This window comes from Chlamydotis macqueenii, chromosome 2 (genome assembly GCF_036417535.1).
Source record: "Chlamydotis macqueenii isolate bChlMac1 chromosome 2, bChlMac1.mat, whole genome shotgun sequence".
Taxonomy (NCBI): Eukaryota; Metazoa; Chordata; class Aves; order Otidiformes; family Otididae; genus Chlamydotis; species Chlamydotis macqueenii.
Genome location: NC_141557.1, coordinates 107,184,211 through 107,203,303, shown reverse-complemented (window position 1 = coordinate 107,203,303; position 19,093 = coordinate 107,184,211). Strand labels below are relative to the sequence as shown.

General features: G+C 40.5%; 1 protein-coding gene across 1 annotated transcript in view; it reads left to right on the top strand.

The window, feature by feature from the left end:
* The window catches only part of CEP192 (centrosomal protein 192), a 76,602-nt gene that overhangs the window by 30,857 nt on the left and 26,652 nt on the right, over positions 1-19,093 (top strand). The window contains exons 19-29 of the mRNA XM_086740580.1: positions 1,733-1,881; positions 4,231-4,461; positions 6,089-6,214; positions 7,213-7,356; positions 7,566-7,629; positions 8,292-8,431; positions 8,545-8,637; positions 13,303-13,418; positions 15,565-15,741; positions 17,593-17,683; positions 18,463-18,639. Of these exons, the coding sequence (XP_086596706.1) occupies positions 1,733-1,881; positions 4,231-4,461; positions 6,089-6,214; positions 7,213-7,356; positions 7,566-7,629; positions 8,292-8,431; positions 8,545-8,637; positions 13,303-13,418; positions 15,565-15,741; positions 17,593-17,683; positions 18,463-18,639 (1,508 nt within the window). The remainder of the gene's footprint in view (positions 1-1,732; positions 1,882-4,230; positions 4,462-6,088; positions 6,215-7,212; positions 7,357-7,565; positions 7,630-8,291; positions 8,432-8,544; positions 8,638-13,302; positions 13,419-15,564; positions 15,742-17,592; positions 17,684-18,462; positions 18,640-19,093) is intronic.

The window sequence follows — 19,093 nt, the reverse complement described above, 5'->3', positions numbered from 1 at the left end:
TTCCAGTGTTCTACAACCCTCAGTGTAAAATATTTTTTCCTAATATCCAATCTAAATCTACCTCCCTCTACTTTGAAACCATTACCCCTAGTCCTGCCACAACAGATCCTACTGAACAGTCTCTCCTCATATTTCCTGTAGGTACTGGAAGACCTCTATAAGGTCTCCCTGGAGCCTTCTTTTCTCCAGGCTGAACAGCCCCAACTCTCTCAGCCTGTCCTCATAGGAAAGGTGCTCCAGCCCTTTGATCATCTTCGTGGCCCTCCTCTGGACTCCTCCAGCTGGTCCATGTCCTTCTTCTGTTGGGGGCTCCAGAGCTGGACGCAGTACTGCAGGCAGGGTGTCACGAGAGCGGAGTAGAGAGGCAGAATCACCTCCCTTGACCTGCTGGCCACGCTTCTTTTGATGCAGCCTAGGAGGTTTCTGGGCTAAGAGCGCACGTTGTCGGCTCATGTCCAGCTTTTCATCCACCAGTACCCACAAGTCTTTCTCAGCTGGGCTGCACTCAATCCCTTCATCCACCAGCTGCGGTGACCCAGGTGCAGGACCTTGCACTTGGTCTTATTGAATCTCACAAGGTTTGCATGGACCCACTTCTCGAGTGTGTCCAGGTCCCTCGGGATGGCATTCTGTCCCTCAGGAATGTAGATCGCATCACTCAGCTTGGCATCATCTGCAAACCTGCTGAGGGTGCACTTGGTCACTCTGTGTCATTGATGAAGGTATTAAGCAGTACTGGTCCCAGTACGGACCCCTGGGGGACACCTTGTCACTGACCTCCATCTGGACATTGACCTGTTGACCATTACCCTCTGGAGGAGACCATCCAACCAATTCCTCATCCAACAAACAGTCCACCCACCAAATCTGTATTTCTCCAATTTAGAGACAAGGATATTGCGGGTGGGGGGGGGACCATGTCAGAGGCCTTGCAGAAGTCCAGGCCACACGAAATCCGTAGCTCTTCCTTTGTCCACTGATGTAGTGACTCCATCATAGAAGGCCACTTTGGTTGGTCAGGCAGGACTTGCCCTCGGTGAAGCCATGCTGCCTGTCTGGAACCACCTCCCTGTCCTCCATGTGCCTCAGCATAACTTCTTGGAGGATCTGTTCCACGATCTTCCCAGGCACAGAGGTGAGGCTGACAGGTCGGCAGTTCCCAGGGTCCCCCTTTCTACCCTTTTGAAAAACAGGTGCAATGTTTCCCTTTTTCCAGTCAGCAGGGACCTCACCTGACTGCCGTGACTTTTCAAATATCGTGGAGAGTGGCTTGGCAACTGCATCAGCCAATTCCCTCAGGACTCTGGGATGCATCTCATCAGGTCCCATAGATGATGTATATGCAGGTTCTTCACGTGGTCACAAACTTGATCTTCTGTTTGTGTATTTTCTGCGTTGGGCTAGTACCGATTAAATTGTGAACACTGACTATTTTATATAAGGTCTATAGATATACTTTGTGAGTTAGTGTCTGCATGGAGTGTGGTATTTCCATAAGTATTTTTGTTTGTGACAGGAGAACTCTAAGGTGGGTATAAATTACAAACAGTTGATTGAGATTCTGAGTATCAGGCTTGTGGAAAACGTTCTTACGAAAACCGTAGGAGTGAAACATTTCCTTGCTGTAGTTACACATTGATCAAATGAGTTTATAAAATTTACGTGGTGGCAGCCTGAGTGCTGATTTGCTTCTGGCTACTGGGAACTAACAGGAGCATATTTTCTTCCAAAGGACATGTAAAAGTACCAGAAGAATTGAAGTTCCCTAATGCCTGTTGTGTGGGAATTGCATCGCAGACGGTTCTTAGCATTTTTAATCCAACTGAACGGTGGTTGCAGGTCAGCATTGGAATACTCGGTGTTTCAGTTAATGGGGAAAAGGTAAGAGATTTTTTTTTTCAATAAAGCTGTAAGAATAATGCTGTAATCTTACCAGATGTCATATGTAAAATTAGAGGCATCTGTACAGATTTGTAATTTTTTCATATTTTATAGTTAATATGCACGAAAGTAGCGTTACCCTCTTTCAGCCAGGCCGCTTGACTTGTTCCAACAAGTAGACGTAGAGAGGTAGATGCCGCATGACGGGACTGACCTGTGGCATTCTTTTGTGTGCATGAAGTGTGGTAGGTTTGAATTTACTGCTTATTCATTCTCACCTTTGTATGCAAGAAAAGTCAACCCTAGGAAAGAAAGCATCCACACTGAGGACTGTTACTGCTGAAACGTTTTGTGCGGTGTGCTCCCATTTTTCTTTAACTCAGGAGATAGTGTGGCAGAGAATGAGAATTATTTGGGGCATACTTCAAGCTAGATGGGTTGTTCTGTGGGTTACATGTAGCTTGTAGGCCATAGTCTGGGCATCTTGCACTTAGTTTTTTTAAATTATATCTACTTCTATCATCATAGTAATAGTTCCAGATGTAAAACATCTCAAGAACGTGAGAATGAGTTCAAGATTCATCAGTATAATTTAATTTCCTTTACTTTACTTAGTAGAGAAGAATGAAACAACAGAAGCAGCACAGTATATTCTGAGCTTCTGGCAGTTTGATGCTTGGGAACTTCTGAGCTAGATGTTATTTCTGTTCTTATTAGTTTTTGGTGGACTGCTCTTTATCTAGCTAGTCTTCTGAAATTGTGTGGTGTTGTCTGCAGTTCAGTTCAGCTGAGTTGTGGATTCTGTGCACTACTGCTTTTTTCCTTTTTAAAACCTGGTTCTTGCTGGTTTTGTTTGATAGTCCTTGTTACTGAGACGTAATGGACAATAATTCACTTTATGTATTGTTGCTTTTAAGTCTTATAAATCCTTATCATATCCCTTCTTAAGTATATTTTTCCAGCAGATGTGGCATGTGTCTTTCCAGGAGTATGACTTCTGGTTTTGCTCTTGTTTTCTCTGAATATTTTCTCTTTAAAAACCACCAAATCACAATGCTGTGTTTGTGTATATTTGAGTGTATATATATATATGTATACACACATGCATACATGAGAGTTAAGATTTCTTACATGTTTTTTCTAGTCGCTCAGTATCTTGGGCTCTTTATGCACCTCTTCAAACCTGAGACTCTATTGTACAAGGAGGTGATTTTTTTTCATTATATTATTTCACAGTCGACAGTCCTATTTACAGTTCTTTACATGAATAAATACATATATTTAATTTGTTTGCTGCACAATATAATTAAAAACCATATTTTTTTCAGTCAAAGTAGCTCTGAGATACACGGAGTATGACTTGCAGTCTGTTGCTCCTGCTTGAAGGTTGTCTATGGATATGTTCACAAGAGAAACTTTAAGGCATCTGCACTAGGATTTGGTGGTGGCCTCTGTCCACTGACCTTTCCATTACTCTTCCACCATACTTCATCCTCCCATCTTTGGCAGAAGGCACCAAGTAGATTTGGCTTTATGTATTTATCTTGCTGCTGTTCTTACTCAAAAATCAGAGTTTATGTATGAATTAGCTTCCAAATATAATAAATACTATAATATCAGTGTTAGTCTTTCACTAGATGCTGGAAAGAAGTCCCTGCAACTTTCAGGCTGACTTCTCTAACTCTTTAAATGAAAAGAAAATGCCTACAGTGTAGTGAGATGGAAGAGGGACATGAATATGAAGTTGTAATAATTAATATTGTAATAATTTATATTGTATATAAAAATATATACAAAATGTCAGTATTGAGCAGTGGTGTGAGAAAAATGTGGTATTTTGAAAAAAACAGTCCTTTCGCAAGAGGCTGTTGAAAATGACACGAAGATGATCAGAGGGCTTGGAGCACCTCTCTTATGAGGACAGGCTGAGAGAGTTGGGGCTGTTCAGCCTGGAGAAGAGGAGGCTCCGGGAAGACCTGATGGCGGTCTTCCAGTGCCTCAAGGGGGCCTACAGGAAAGATGGGGAAAGGCTGTTTAGTAGGGCCTGTTGCAATAGGACGCGAGATAATGGTTTTAAAATAGAGGGGGGTAGATTTAGATTAGAAATTAGGAAAAAATTTTTTACGATGCGAGTTATAGAACATTGGAACAGGTTGCCCAGAAAGGTGGTGGAGGCCCCATCCCTGGAAACGTTCAAGACCAGGCTGGATGGGGCTCTGAGCAACCTGACCTAGTCAGGGATGTCCCTGCTCCTTGCAGAGGGGTTGGACTAGATGACCTTTGAAGGTCCCTTCCAACCCTAACCATTCTATCATTCTATCATTCTATAACAGAGACTTTGTTTTTCAGGTGGATCCTGTGAAATACCAATGTCTGGTTTTCAAGAACAAAACCATCGTAGGATCATATTCTACCGATGATTTGAAAATACTTTTCTTACCTTGTCATTCGGGGATCTTTCAGTGGATTCTCAATGTTTCATCTTGGCCAGTTTCTGCAGATGCTGAAACAATTGTTCAGGCAGAAGCTTTGGCGAGTAGGGTAGTTCTGACAGCAGTTGCCGAAAATCCTAATTTAGAAGTAAGTAGCTGCTTATTGTGTGTTTCTTTTACATCAAGTAGGCTTTGTTTTGGTTTCTTATTACTTTAAACTTGTTTATGGCTGTAGAGAGTCTTTTCTTTCTTTGAGCTAATTAAAAATTAAAAGTAAGTGGATGTATAAAATGCTTTGTCTTGTGTCTTACAAGGAAGACCAAGCAGGTGGGAGACAGTGTGACATTAAGAATTAAATCTGGCTTTATGTAGTCCTAAATTTGAGAGTACGGATGGGCAGAATTGGGCTTGATGGTACTTTTAGACGTGACTGAGCAAATTACATTATAGTATGTGATGTTGCTGATAAAAAGTAAAATTTTCAGTCATTAACCAAGCTAACATATTTTTTTTTTCCATTTTAAGGTGATCTGTTAAGCTAATTTGGGCTAAGTGTATGTTTTAAAGTAATTATTTTCTAGTTGAATACACATGAATGGATTTAATTTTCTTACTGCTTCTTCCATAGATTTTAATTTAATTTTTAAAGCATTTTTTAATAAGTAGTTTGGCAAAATCCATCATTCTCCATGTTCTTCATGGTATAGTTCATTCAGACATGCTTGATATTTAAGTTAAAATTAAATCCTATGCTATATCTCTGAATGTCTTGTTATACTCCTGAGATTGGATCCAGAAGGAGGAGCCACGAAGATAAGAGGGCTGGAGCACCTCTCCTATGAGGACAGGCTGAGAGAGCTGGGGCTGTTCAACCTGGAGAAGAGGAGGCTCCAGGGAGACCTTATAGCAGCCTTCCAGTACCTAAAGGAGGCCTACAGGAAAGATGAGGAGAGACTGTTCAGTAGGGCCTGTTGTGACAGGACTAGGGGTAACGGTTTTAAAATAGAGGGAGATAGATTTAGATTGGATATTAGGAAAAAACTTTTTACCCTGAGGGTTGTAGAACACTGGAACAGGTTGGCCAGATAGGTGGTGGATGCTCCATCCCTGGAAACATTCAAGGCCAGGCTGGATGAGGCTCTGAGCAACCTGATCTGGTTGGGGATGTCCCTGCTCATTGCAGAGGGGTTAGACTACGTGGCCTTTGAAGGTCCCTTCCAACCCAAACCATTCTATGATTCTATGATTGGAAAAAGTACCAAAAAAAAGCTGTATTTTTCTGCAGATCACAACACTTAAGTGTTTTTATGCTAACAAAAAATTAATTACTTCTTTGTTATTTTCTTAACTTTTAACTTACTTAAATGACATTTTTAGAGTTATTTAACAGCTTAACTAACTTTTTGACAATTCCTAAAACTGGCATTTCTTCCTTGGTAGCAATAATCATAGTTTGAGTTTATCTTTATTTTAGATTAGCCAAAATAATTTGCTTGTGTACTGGATTTTGGTGGAGAAATATTGCACTAAGATAGGCTTAGTAGCTTAAGGCAAGATATTAGGAGGTAGCATATTGGATGTAACCCCTTTTTATATCAAAGGAAACATGTTTCTTCGACTCCTCCTGCCCCTGGTAGGAGGTGTGTATTGTATGTGGATATAGCACTAAGAGGATGGAATAAGTCAATAACATCCTTACTTTCCTAGTGCTTTTGTATGGTAGTGTGGTCTGGAGGTTTTCCTTCCTTATAAGTTCTGCTTTGCCTTAAAACCAGGTGGAAACAGGAAAAAGAGATTATCTGGATTTTGGTGACTTGACTTCTGGCAGTTGGAAGGCTCTTCCACTAAAACTTATCAACAAAACCCATGCTTTTGTGCCAATTAGACTTATTATTAATGCTGTAAGTACAGTAAGCTTCCTGTATGTGAATGTTAACTTCTTGTGATACTGAATTTTAATACAAAACCACTTTGTGTTATATATCATTAAGAAACATACCCTGGACATTAGGTGTGAGATTCCCAAGAAATATTTTGGTACGCAGGTGGTAATCTGATTCAACTGTAATGGTACCAACAAAAACGCTTCTGGGAGAGGAGTGGGGTTTTGTTTAGTGGTTTGGTTTTGTGTGGTTTTTTTTCTTGGTTTTTTTTTTTTTTTGGTTTGGTTTTGTGGCTGTTTTGTTTTTTTTTTTTTTTTTTTTTTTTTTACAGCCCAGCCACAGACTGCTGCCTCTGTGTTGCCTGATTTGAGAGCACAGCTCAGCAGATAGCAAAAGGGTTGTGTTGCCTAGTCCTATCATCTGAGAAAATGGAGACATATGCCACTGTTCAAGTGGAACAGCTGACTGTTCAAACAAGCAGCCAAACTTCCTTTGTAGCAAGTTTAACATATTCTCTCTTCCTCTGCAGGAGCAAGAGCAGGACTCTTCACTTTATCCGCTTTGTCTTGCATTAGACAACAATAGCTGCAATATGTTGCTCTGCATCTCTATGGCAATGCAGATTTCAGATTTTTGGCTAGGCTGCCTGCTGTTTTGTGCTGTGGGAAGAGCTAATCTTGTTTCCTTATGTGGAGGGACAAGAAAGGATTGGCCTCATGTTAAAATTAGATCAGGTCATCTTGGCGACAAGTAAGGTTTGGTCTTGAACAGACAAACTTCTTGAAGGATTAAACTGAGCAGTTCCAGCTTGTCTACTTTTACTGCAGAAGAATTTCTTGACTATTTTTAGAGGATATGCTGGACTATCACATACCAACTGAAACTACAGGCTAATCTTTGTTTTTTCCAAACTACTTAAATCTTTCAGAACTTGCCTTGTATTTCTCAGCTTTGTCAGCATTATTGTTAATGACAATAAGAAATGCAATACTTTTAATACTTTATTTCTTTGACAGAATGCAGTAGCTTGGCGTTGCTTCACGTTTTCCAAGGAACCAGTTAAACTTTGTGATGAACAATTGCTTCAAATGGATACAGTTTCTCAGATAGCAGCTCCGTCAGTTGTAAATCATGTGATACATGCGAGCTATGATGGGCAAGTGAGTAGTTTGTAGTTGACTCTTACTTTCTGTCTGCAATGATGGTTCTGAATATTTGGATTGACAGTACTGGTTTTTGGGGGTTTTTTTGTGTGGTTTTTTTTAGAGTTTACCTATTTGAGCAGTAGAGTTTTGTTGCTATTTTTTTTTTTCTCTCTTCAGTAATTCTCTCCCTCCTCGTAAGATGAGTCAACCAATTTCTTTTTCAGGATCCTGAAGCTTTAACAGTTTGGGTTCTGTTCCATGCTCCGAAGAAACATGTTTCTTGTTCAGGTATAGCAATTTGATTTTAATTTCAGCTAAAACAAATTTGACTTTTAACGTATATATATGTTAGAACTGCAGGAACAGGCTGCAAATTTGAAATTACATGTTCCGTCTTTGGTTTGTGTCCTAATGTTTCAGGTATCTCATTCAGTTTTAGTAACTGAAGGAGATGGAATACTTCTATGTTTTAATCTTTTAGATGTTTACAGGGAAATTTATACTTCAGTATCAAGCTGTACAAAGCAGTTATTACTGCAGGATATGTGGAATTTTCTTTACTGCTTTTGCAGAGGGAATTAAATAATCACTCAAGAAAACATTGCACTGGTTGCAATGAGAAATTTGAAGAAACATCTGAGGTTTTTTTTCTGGCTTTCTAAATAGTAAATTACACATATATCAACTACTTTGGTTATTATGTTAAGATTTTTTCTTTTTTTTCTTTGCTTGCATTAGGGACAAATTCAGCCAGTTTTGACTGAAAGGTAAAAATCTTAAGTAAGATCCTGTGAGACTTTATCGGAGTAATGGGGAGAGTTTCTGTTAACATCACTGCAACATTAATATATTGAAGTTGGACAGTAGCTGAAGTGAGACATGCATCCATAGGGATGGCCTTTGCTGCTAGCAGACTTGCTTGCTTCTGTTACTCATGGAATTGTTCCTAGATTCCTTGGGTCCAGCAGATGAATTCTTGGCAAGAGTTGATGTGGAAGTGGATAGTCCAGGACCTAGCAGTGTAATTAAAAGTATTCCTCTCCGAGCAAGAGCTGGAACAGCAAGGATACATGCTCCAAAGGACTTACAGGTTTGCATCTATTTACAAAGTGTGTTTTAATAGTAGTTTCCCTCTGCTAGCCTACTTCTTTTGTAATGTTTGGTTTTATTATACGCATACATACACACTTTTTTGTTTTCCAGACAATATATCTGTCTGCCAGTGTGGGTTCAACAGCCAAACAGCAGCTGCCATTGAAAAATGCTGGAAACATTGGTGTATATTTGAAAGTTAAGGTAGGTTGGCTTCTTCCTCTTGAAATCATGAGTTTAGTGCTGTTAATTTTTTACTGAAACTAGAGACAAGCCTTGGGATCCTAGCTTAACTATGTGGTTTGACAAAAGGTGTACAAGTTTACATAAGGGAATCTGGAGCACAGGTTATTCTTCCCTCTGTCCTTCCAGTTGTGGGCAGCAACACTGGAAGAAACAGATGGACCCAGTCTGTTAATACATAGCTGTGTGGCTGGTGTCACTGTCATAGGTTTGGGTTTTTTGATAATGGAATGGCCTACGTGGCACTAAGCCTGCTAGCGTCAGATGGGATTCACCTTTCTCAAAGGGGGAAGAGGGTCTTTGCTCATGAGCAAGCGGGGCTTATTGACAGAGCTTTAAACTAGGCTTGATGGAGGAGGGGGATAATATCAGGCTTGCTGTTACAAGCTGTGGAATGACACACCAAGGTTAGACGGGCAGGGTGCTAGCAAGAGCCCTTAGCCTTTTTCTGAGACATGCTCGCTATGCTGGAGCACAGTTGAAGTAATATGAAGATGAGCTAGGGGCTCCTGATGTGATAGGAGCTAGCAGGGAAACACCAATGAAACGCCTCAAAGGAATTAAGGAGTGTTCCTCTAAGAAGGTGACATGGCCAACAACCCAGCTGAAGTCCATCTATGTCTATGCACACAGCATGGCAACAAACAGGAGGAGTCAGAAGCCACTGTACTGCTAGAAAACTGACCTAATTGCCATTATGGAAACCTGATGGGACAAATCCCATGACTGGAGTGTGGCTATCAATGGCTACAAGCTGTTCAGAAGGGACAGGTGAGGAAGGAGGGGCAGAGGGGTTGCCCTCTACATCAATAAATGGATAGAGTATGAAGAGCTGTCTCTGAAGAGTAGCCACAAGCAGGCTGAAAGCATATGAGTAAGAATTAGAGGCTGCAGCAATAAAGGAGACCTTGTGGTTGCTGTCTACTACAGGCTGCCTGATCAAGGGAAGCCTATTGATGAAGCCTTCTTACTCCAGCTACAGGAGGCATCATGCTTGCAGGCTCTTTTCCTGCTGGAGGAGTTCAACCACCACAACGTCTGCTGGAAAAGTAGCACAGCGAGCTGTAGGCAGTCTAGGAGACTCCTGGAATGCATTGAGGATAACTTCTTAAGCCAGATAATAGACAGCCCTCCAGAGCGGATGCAATACTGGACCTGTTGGTCACCAATGTAAGTGAGGTAATCTCTGACATGAAGACTGGAGGCAGCCTGGGTTGCAGTGATCGTGGCCTGGTGGAGTTTGCAGTCCTGAGGGATATGGGACATGCAAAGAGTGAAGTCAGGACTCTGAATTTTAGGAAAGCAAACCTCCAGCTGTTCAAGGAGTTAATCAATAGGACACCCTGGGAAACCTCCCTTGTCCTCAGGGACAAGGGAGCAGAACAGAGCTGGCAGATCTTTAAGGACACTTTCTGTAGAATGCAAGAGCTCTCGATCCCCAGGTGTAAGAAACTGGGAGAGGAAGGCAGGAGACTGGCATGGCTGTGTTGAGACCTGCTGGTCAAACTAAAGGGCAAGAAAGGGCTTCTATAGCTATGTCAGCCAGAAAATGAAGGTCAAAGAAAGCGTACACCCTCAATGAACATGACTGGCAAACTGATAACAATGGGTGAGATAAGGCTGAGGTACTCAACAACTTGTTTGCCTCGGTCTTCACTGGTAACCTCTCTTTCCACATCTCTCAAGTGATGGACTACGAGGCAGGGACTGGGGGAGGAAAGTCTCTCCTGCTATAAGAGAAGATCAGGTTTATGACCACGTGAAGAACCTGCATATACATAAATCTATGGGACCTGATGAGATGCATCCCAGAGTCCTGAGGGAATTGGCTGATGCAGTTGCCAAGCCACTCTCCATGATATTTGAAAAGTCACGGCAGTCAGGTGAGGTCCCTGCTGACTGGAAAAAGGGAAACATTGCACCTGTTTTTCAAAAGGGTAGAAAGGGGGACCCTGGGAACTGCCGACCTGTTAGCCTCACCTCTGTGCCTGGGAAGATCGTGGAACAGATCCTCCAAGAAGTTATGCTGAGGCACATGGAGGACAGGGAGGTGGTTCCAGACAGGCAGCATGGCTTCACCGAGGGCAAGTCCTGCCTGACCAACCAAAGCGGCCTTCTATGATGGAGTCACTACATCAGTGGACAAAGGAAGAGCTACGGATTTCGTGTGGCCTGGACTTCTGCAAGGCCTCTGACACGGTCCCCCCCCCCGCAATATCCTTGTCTCTAAATTGGAGAAATACAGATTTGGTGGGTGGACTGTTTGTTGGATGAGGAATTGGTTGGATGGTCTCCTCCAGAGGGTAATGGTCAACAGGTCAATGTCCAGATGGAGGTCAGTGACAAGGTGTCCCCCAGGGGTCCGTACTGGGACCAGTACTGCTTAATACCTTCATCAATGACACAGAGTGACCAAGTGCACCCTCAGGATGCCATCCTGAGGGACCTGGACATGCTCGAGAAGTGGGTCCATGCAAACCTTGTGAGATTCAATAAGACCAAGTGCAAGGTCCTGCACCTGGGTCACCACAGCTGGGGGATGAAGGGATTGAGTGCAGCCCAGCTGAGAAAGACTTGTGGGTACTGGTGGATGAAAAGCTGGACATTAGCCAACAATGTGTGCTCTTAGCCCAGAAACCAACCACATCCTAGGCTGCATCAAAAGAAGCATGGCCAGCAGGTCAAGGGAGGTGATTCTGCCTCTCTACTCTGCTCTCATGACACCCCACCTGCAGTACTGCGTCCAGCTCTGGAGTCCCCAACAGAAGAAGGACATGGACCAGCTGGAGGAGTCCAGAGGAGGGCCACGAAGATGATAAGAGGGCTGGAGCACCTCTCCTATGAGGACAGGCTGAGAGAGTTGGGGCTGTTCAGCCTGGAGAAGAGGAGGCTCTGGGCAGACTTTATAGCAGCCTTCCAGTACCTCAAGGGGGCCTACAGGAAGGATGAGGAGAGACTGTTCAGTAGGGCCTGTTGTGACAGGACTAGGGGTAATGGTTTTAAAATAGAGGGGGGTAGATTTAGATTAGAAATTAGGAAAAAATTTTTTACGCTGAGGGTGATAGAGCACTGGAACAGGTTGCCCAGAGAGGTGGTGGAAGCCCCATCCCTGGAAATATTCAGGACTAGGTTGGACAGGGCTCTGAGCAACCCGATCCAGTTGGAGATGTTCCTGCTCCTTGCAGAGGAGGGCCATTGGACCCACTCCAATCCATGATGATGATGATGATCATCATCATCATCATCACGAAGATGATCAGAGGGCTGGTGTATCTCTCCTGTGAGGACAGGCTGAGAGTTTGGATTGTTCAGCCTGGAGAAGAGAAGGCTCTAGTGAGACCTCATAGCGGCCTTTCAATACTTAAATGGGGCCTATAAGAAAGAAGGGGACAGACTTTTTCTCAGGGCCTGTAGCAATAGGACGAGGGGTAATGGATTTAAACTAAAGGCGAGTAGATTTAGACTAGATACAAGGAAGAAACTTTTTGCAGTGAGGGTGGTGGAATCCTGGAACAGGTTGCCCAGAGAGGTGGTGGATGCCCCATCCCTGGAAACATTCCAGGCCAGGTTTGTGGGGCTCTGAGCAACCTGATCTAGTCAGGGATGTCCCTGCTCCTTGCAGGGGGTTTGGACTAGATGACCTTTAGAGGTCCCTTCCAACCCTAACCATTCTATGATTCTGTAAAAAGAATGAAATATAGCAAAGAGATTAGCTCACGTTATTGGAAAAAGCATATGGGAGTCTTTTTATTCAACTTAGGTTATATTTGTTTTAACAAACATACTTCTATGGTTTTTAACAAATAGATTTTAAGATGTGTAAAAGAAATGTAGAAATAGTGAATCCTGTGCTGCACAGCAGGTGTTTATGAACTAGTGGAGTAAAGCTCATTTAGAGCAACAAGGAATATTAGCCTTGGGAAACATCTTTGTTTTCTAACAAAGCTGCATTAGTTTTCGGTAGACATCTTGCTAACTCAAGTATGAAGCGAGTTCTTTTCAGATATGTGATCTCTTTACTTTAATTTTCTTGAGAATCCATGGAAAGTATGGTTCCATACAGAAAGGTAACTAGACACATTGGAAACTAGGATTTCAAAGTCAGAAGATAAAGAAATCTGTCCTCGCTTTACGTTTAAAAAAAAAAAAAAAAAAAAAAGAGGGTTATTTAGGGTTATTAGCCTGTCATTTCTTGCAGCATAGGCCATGGAAATAGAATACATTATTAGTATCAGAAATGCCTCATTAATGTGATGATACCGGATACTAGTTGATAGAAGAAATGGTTGATACCGCTCTTGAGACTAGTTACTAGTTACTTAGCTAGTGACATACTATCGCTATGTTGTACTTATTGTTAAATTTTTAAAATGTCTTTGTGGCCTCTTCAGTGTTGTGTACACATTTGATGTCTTAAGATACCTCTTTGTATTTGTGCTGTAGTGTCCACCTTTTTAGAAGAGTTTAGCTAATGCAGGGTTATGGGCAAGTTCTGAAGGTGCGTTTGAATTGTCTGAACTCTATGTACAACAGATGCAGAATCAAATTGTATTATTATATGTTGTAGAAATGTGAACTCCCTTAAAACAAGTAACCAACCTTCCCTTTTCCCTTACTCACCTTCAGACATCAAATCAGGATAGCTGCTTTGCTGTTGAACCTCAGGATCTTTTCCTTCTTCCTGGAGAAGAACGAGAAGTGACTGTCCTATTTTTTCCAAAAACCATAATGACTGCAGAAAGGTAATATAACTGATTTTATGCTGCCTGTTTAAAACAGAGGTACTTTTTCCTTAAGGTCATGGACAAATTGAAAGCTTTACCCACAAGGGAAACTTTGACTTCAATTGTTTTTGTGAGAGTCCTCATTCATTACAAAGCGGATTTTTGCTAGGGTTCATCTGTTCCATAGATGCTCTGCTTCTTTTGTTGTCCATAGCGTAATGAGTAGGTAATATTTCCCATCACAGACGGGCAGATGTCCTGAGCCTTGTTTGGTGTAAATAAATGGATTAAGTCCCTGAAGCCCTTTGTATGGTACTTGTTTCTGAAGTACAGCAAAGCTTTAAAATACTTATTTTCAGCAGTCCCTTCAGTTACTTCCCTGTTCTTCACTCCGCTAAGACAATGGAAATGTTACTTCTATTTTACATATGAAAGAACTCAAACACAGAGCAGGATCAAAAATATTCACTTTTTAATTAATCAAAGGATTAACTTTGGCTGCCATAATCAAATAAAAGTTTGACTGTAAATCCTGTACAACACTGATATACGTGTTCCCTTCGGAGATGTAAGCATTCATATTTTTGCACATCAACACCTGTCAAACTTCATTCTGTGAAATAGACTTGATTGGCTCAAGCCACCATTCTGGTGATGTGTAAGAGCTTTTCGGCAATGGCAGGGGTCAGACCCATTTATCCAAATCAGCTTTTCAGCTTTTGTTATGTTTTTCCAATTTCTTTTATAATAGAGCAAGAATGGACAAAGGAATTTGTCCAAAATATGTTCAGCTTCACTATCTAGCCTAACTGGGCTTACCCAGTGCATTAAATTAAACAATGAAAAGTTCTGTGCTAATGACAGTGTGGTCCTAATGGGTAGGCATGCAAAGTGATTAATCTTTTGCTTTCCTATGGCTTTATGTATAACTACTTTGCTTTACAGGCTCAAGGTACTCAGTAGGGTCGGAAACTTTGTAGTCCACTTCCGAATGCTGCCAAAAGACTAGTAAACTAATGAAAGCAGTAACAAGAGTTCATGTTCCCTACCGATGGGATGCTGGACTCTGTTGGTAGGCATCGTAGGAATTCAGTGACAGGTAGAGTGGAGGTTCCTGAGTTTAATTCCTGGCTCAAAGTTGGTCTGTGCTATAGCAAGTGCTTCAGCCTGTTCTTTAAAAGCTTTGATTTCCTTCCTGCCCTATGCCTTTTTTCTAGTGTTTCTTCTGTTTTGTTTTTCTGATTGTTTTTTCTCTCATTCTCTGTATCCTTGGTTAGATTCTTCCAACCTCTACTTCCTTCTTTATATACTTCAGCCTTTTGCTTTATTTCTCTGTTGGCTTCTGTCCCACTTAAACAGGCAGGACTTTCCTTTCCCTGGTTCCTCTTCTGTTATTTTTGTGTGTGTGTCTAGTTTCTTCTCGGTTTTCTTTGCTCGCTAGATCCAGCTTTCTTATTCAGTATTAGCCTGTTTCTTTCTATTTTGTTATTTGAATCTGTACTCCTGATGCTCTCATTCATCTGTTTCTCTGCTCTGCCTGAAGAAGGCAGTAGTCATTTGCACCGTGCTTGTGTCGTGTAGGGTAGAGAGCATATCATGAAAAGCCAGTTTTGGATGGCCTGGTTCCCTGTCTGTGGGCCCATTGTCTCACAGCAATCCCAGGAAACTAAGTGAGGAAAAAATATTGGATTTCTGGCTTAGAATGCTACCATTGTTAACAGGACTCAGATTTTAATTTTGACTCTCCTGGGTATCTCAGGCTTGTAAAACTTAATTGAAGTTTCACAAGTATCTCAAAAGGCGTCTCTCTTAATGTATGTAGAGATAGCCAGACTTTGTTTCTCACCAAAATTAGTCTGTCAAAATAATCAGAAGTTAGCATGGATAAAAAGTAATTTGCCTAGCTGTAGTCTCTGAAATACTTATCTGAACCATTTCCAGATAAAATATTTCAGAAGATTGCTTGAGGTGCATGTGGCATGCATATTTACAAACCAAAGGATTTAAATTTTGCTGTGCCTAAAGCTGGCCTTTGTCATAAAAGAAAAAAAAGTATTTGTATTCTCCCCTTGAGAAGGTAGTTTATTTTTTTCAGTTCTGTTTTGTTTTCATCAGCTAATCTTGTTCTGTGGTGGGATTTACATTTATTTATTTATTTTTAAAGTACTTTGAAAATCCTTGTGCTGCCATCTGGACCTCAGTATGAAGTGGTGATAAAAGGTGAGGTGGAATCTGAGGAAAACAGGCCTGTGTCTACAACTGCTCGTTGCTCAGACATCCCACCCATTCTCTCCAACAAGCAGTTCATTGCCTGGGGAGGAGTAATGCTTGGAACATCAGTGTAAGTATAAGCTGAGCAGCTGTTCATGTAGTATAACATGTTAAGTATTTTGTGTTGCACTTATTTGGAGTAAAACTTCCTTACTGTCCCTATTCATGTTAATAATCCACAGGTAATACACTAAGCTGTTTTGTGACTGAAGTGAGAGAAGCCATATATTACAATTTTTTTTTTTTTTTTTTGTGCAAGAAATTTTTGGAAACAGACTGTGGTCTTATTTGAACTTTTTGTAGAGTCTTCAGGACTCTTTAGTTATTGTTAGAGTAGTATCTGATTCTGTAAGATTAGTATGTTATGTAAGTAGACATGTAGTGGGAAATATTTTCCAAGCAAGTTGATGGAAAAATTCTGTTGGTTCTTTTGACACCTACCTCTTGCTAGAAATAAATCTCTGTGTGTGTTTTTCTTCAGTTCATCCATTAAGACTAGAAGAATGCAGTCTGGTAATGTAATTTGACCATCTGAGTGGTACAGGGTGTTGAACTTGCCTGAATTAATTTGTTTGAATTAGAATGTATTCTAATGCTAAAACTTTTAGTAATGGATAATCCGTTGCATCCCTAATTACGTTAACTTTATCCTTCAGACTAGTCCTTTCTGAACTTTTTTCATTTCAAGTGTATAGCTTCAGTGTTCCATGATTTAGCGAAGCTGTTTGTAATTGTCTAGATATACTTTGCTTCTTTTGTATGTAAAGGCTGCAAGTTTTGCAGATCTTTGGACTTTTGGTAAGTATTACTTTAGGGACTAATCCACTGTTGTTTTGATACTGAATTTTGAACAATCTAATAATGATTCAGGTTGTTTCAAAGTGATCCGTATTTATAGCCAAGAACCATTCCTGATAGCTATATTCTTATTTTTCTGTTTTGTTAAGATAGGGTATTTCTAACATACTAGTTTTAGCTGTTTGGTGTTTGGGAATTGCTTTCTCTTCCCTGTATGCTGCTACCTTTTTATTTTCTGTTCCAATAGTTTTGATTCACCATTGGTTTTAGGAAGCTGAAATAATTTTTAAAATTTCTGTTCCAACAGAGTACAAAACAGTGTCCGCCACTGAAAACTGAGGAGAGGCTTTGCTCTCTCTCCATCCTCCTCCTGGATTCTAACTGCATGATCCTTCCTCTTCCTTTGTTTTTACCAGTTTTAGGGCTTGTCACATCCTTCTGTGATTGTTTTTTTGACTTGTTAAAATGATACTCATTCTTCCTGCTGGAGAATTTTCCTTCCTCTGTCAAGGAAGGATCTGAGTACCAGAAGCCTGCTCAGTGCCAGGATATATCAGAGAGAAAAAAATTTACTTTTTGGTCAACTTGATGCTGCCAAGGGGCCATAACTTGCTGTGGTACTATCATATTGAAAAGAATATTAAAAGGAAGAGTTATCCTTAATTTAGTTCTTTACAACTGTTCCAGAGAATCTGGGCCAGACTACTCACAAGACTCTGTTTCTGCATAACTAAGTGGCTCTGGATAATCTAATGATAACTGTGTCTTAAAGTGTTTTTTTTTTAAAAAGGATATTTTGTATTAACACAACTGCTGCTTGCTTTAGCAGTTCAAGATTTAAGTACAATACTTGAACTTCAGAAAAGCTGTGCTGATATATATTTTGAGGTTGTTTTACTGTACGAGGATTGATGTGTAATGGTATATAATACTGTAAGGTCTGTAAGTTTGAGAATACAGAAGTAACTTGCGAGCTCACGTATTCTGTTGTACCAAGAGGTGATCTTTTTTTTTCATGAAATAACTTGAAAATTGGCTATCCTGTTTTCATTGTTTCTGTGAATATGCATATGCATTTAATTTACATTTGCTGTAAAATAAAACAAAACTGCATATTTTTCAGCCAGCAGAAGTTAACACTAAGAAATGACTCTCCATCTGTGACCCAGCATTTAAGACTGTTGATAAGAGGCCAGGATCAAGACTGCTTTCAGGTAACTGTAACAAAAATTTCCCTTTAGTGTTTATGACAACTATGTTTGTAATAAAAATGTCTTTGCTGTGAGATGCTGTTCATTTGTAAATGTCAGTGACTAGCAGGCTATGTGAGTATTGCTCTGAGACTGCCAAGATGGACATGGTAGCAGAGCTTAAGCTACACTGGCAACCTTAGGAAGTTCTGAAACATAACAGTGCTGCAGCAACTTGGAGCTCAGTTTACAGCTCTTTAAGCTGCTGTAGCACAACAGAGTCAACACCTGGTGGAGTAAACAGTGGCGCTTGTTGTAGGAGGGATTCCATACATCACTCCAAGGGACTCAGTGTACATGAAGGAGGGAGGAAAGAAAAGCTGGAATTAGCTTTTGAGGATTCCCAAAAGCTAGAGGGTTGTTTGTTTGTTTTTGTTATGTAGTCTGTATACATTTATATCCCCATTTTTTTCCTCAGATGTTCAGATCCAATATCTACAGTCTTCTGAGAGGGAATCAGTGTAGTGCTGGCTAAATTCAGCCTTACCAGATTGTGAATTTAAAGCAAAAAAACTGTGGTCTAAACTGAGAGACATTGATATGCTCATTGTGGGAGTATAAACTATCTTGAACTTGTTCTTTTCTGTTGCATATTAAGCATTGCAACCTTAAATGAGTTTCATTGTCAACTGAGTTAATCCAGGTTTTGAAGAAGTTAATTTTGGGTTACTAGCGAAGAAAATCTTATTACTGTATGTTTTTCCTATTGCAGTCACTCACTTCTGATGTCTTCATTTTTATAGCTGCAAAGTATATTTGGATCAGAAGAACGCTTAACTAGTAATTGGGAACTCAAAATCCGTCCCAAAGAAGATACTAATATTTACTTGATGTTTACACCTACTCGAATAACTTGCTTCTTTGCAAAGCTGGAAATTAAACAGCTGGGGATTCGATCACAGCCAGGAATTAAATTTACTGTAAGAGTCCCAACCTAACTTCTAATAGCTTTAAACATACATTTTTAGTAATTATTTTAGATCTAGCACTGAATAACCGTTTCTGTTGAAAAGCTGAAACTTTCTAAGGTTGACACTATGCGTATCTATATACTCGGTAAAGATTGTGTGGGCACTAAGTTTTACAGTTTGACTATTAGCCTCAGTTTTGCATGCTCTTTTTCCCCTTGTGCAAGAAGAAGAAAGATTTTTATGTACTATGGTAAAAGTAGCCCTAGATTTTAACTCTAGAACTGTCAAAAAATCTGAACTTGCCTTGTTTTAAATTAGCTTTCAGTAAAACTTGAAGCATAATATAAAGAAACTTAGACTTGAATAAACTTAGGCTTTTTTATTTCTTGCAGTGTCACTTCAGTTCACATTTTAAGCGTTTTCATTTGTCTTTCTGTAACTGTTTTAGTAAGGAGCTTTCTTT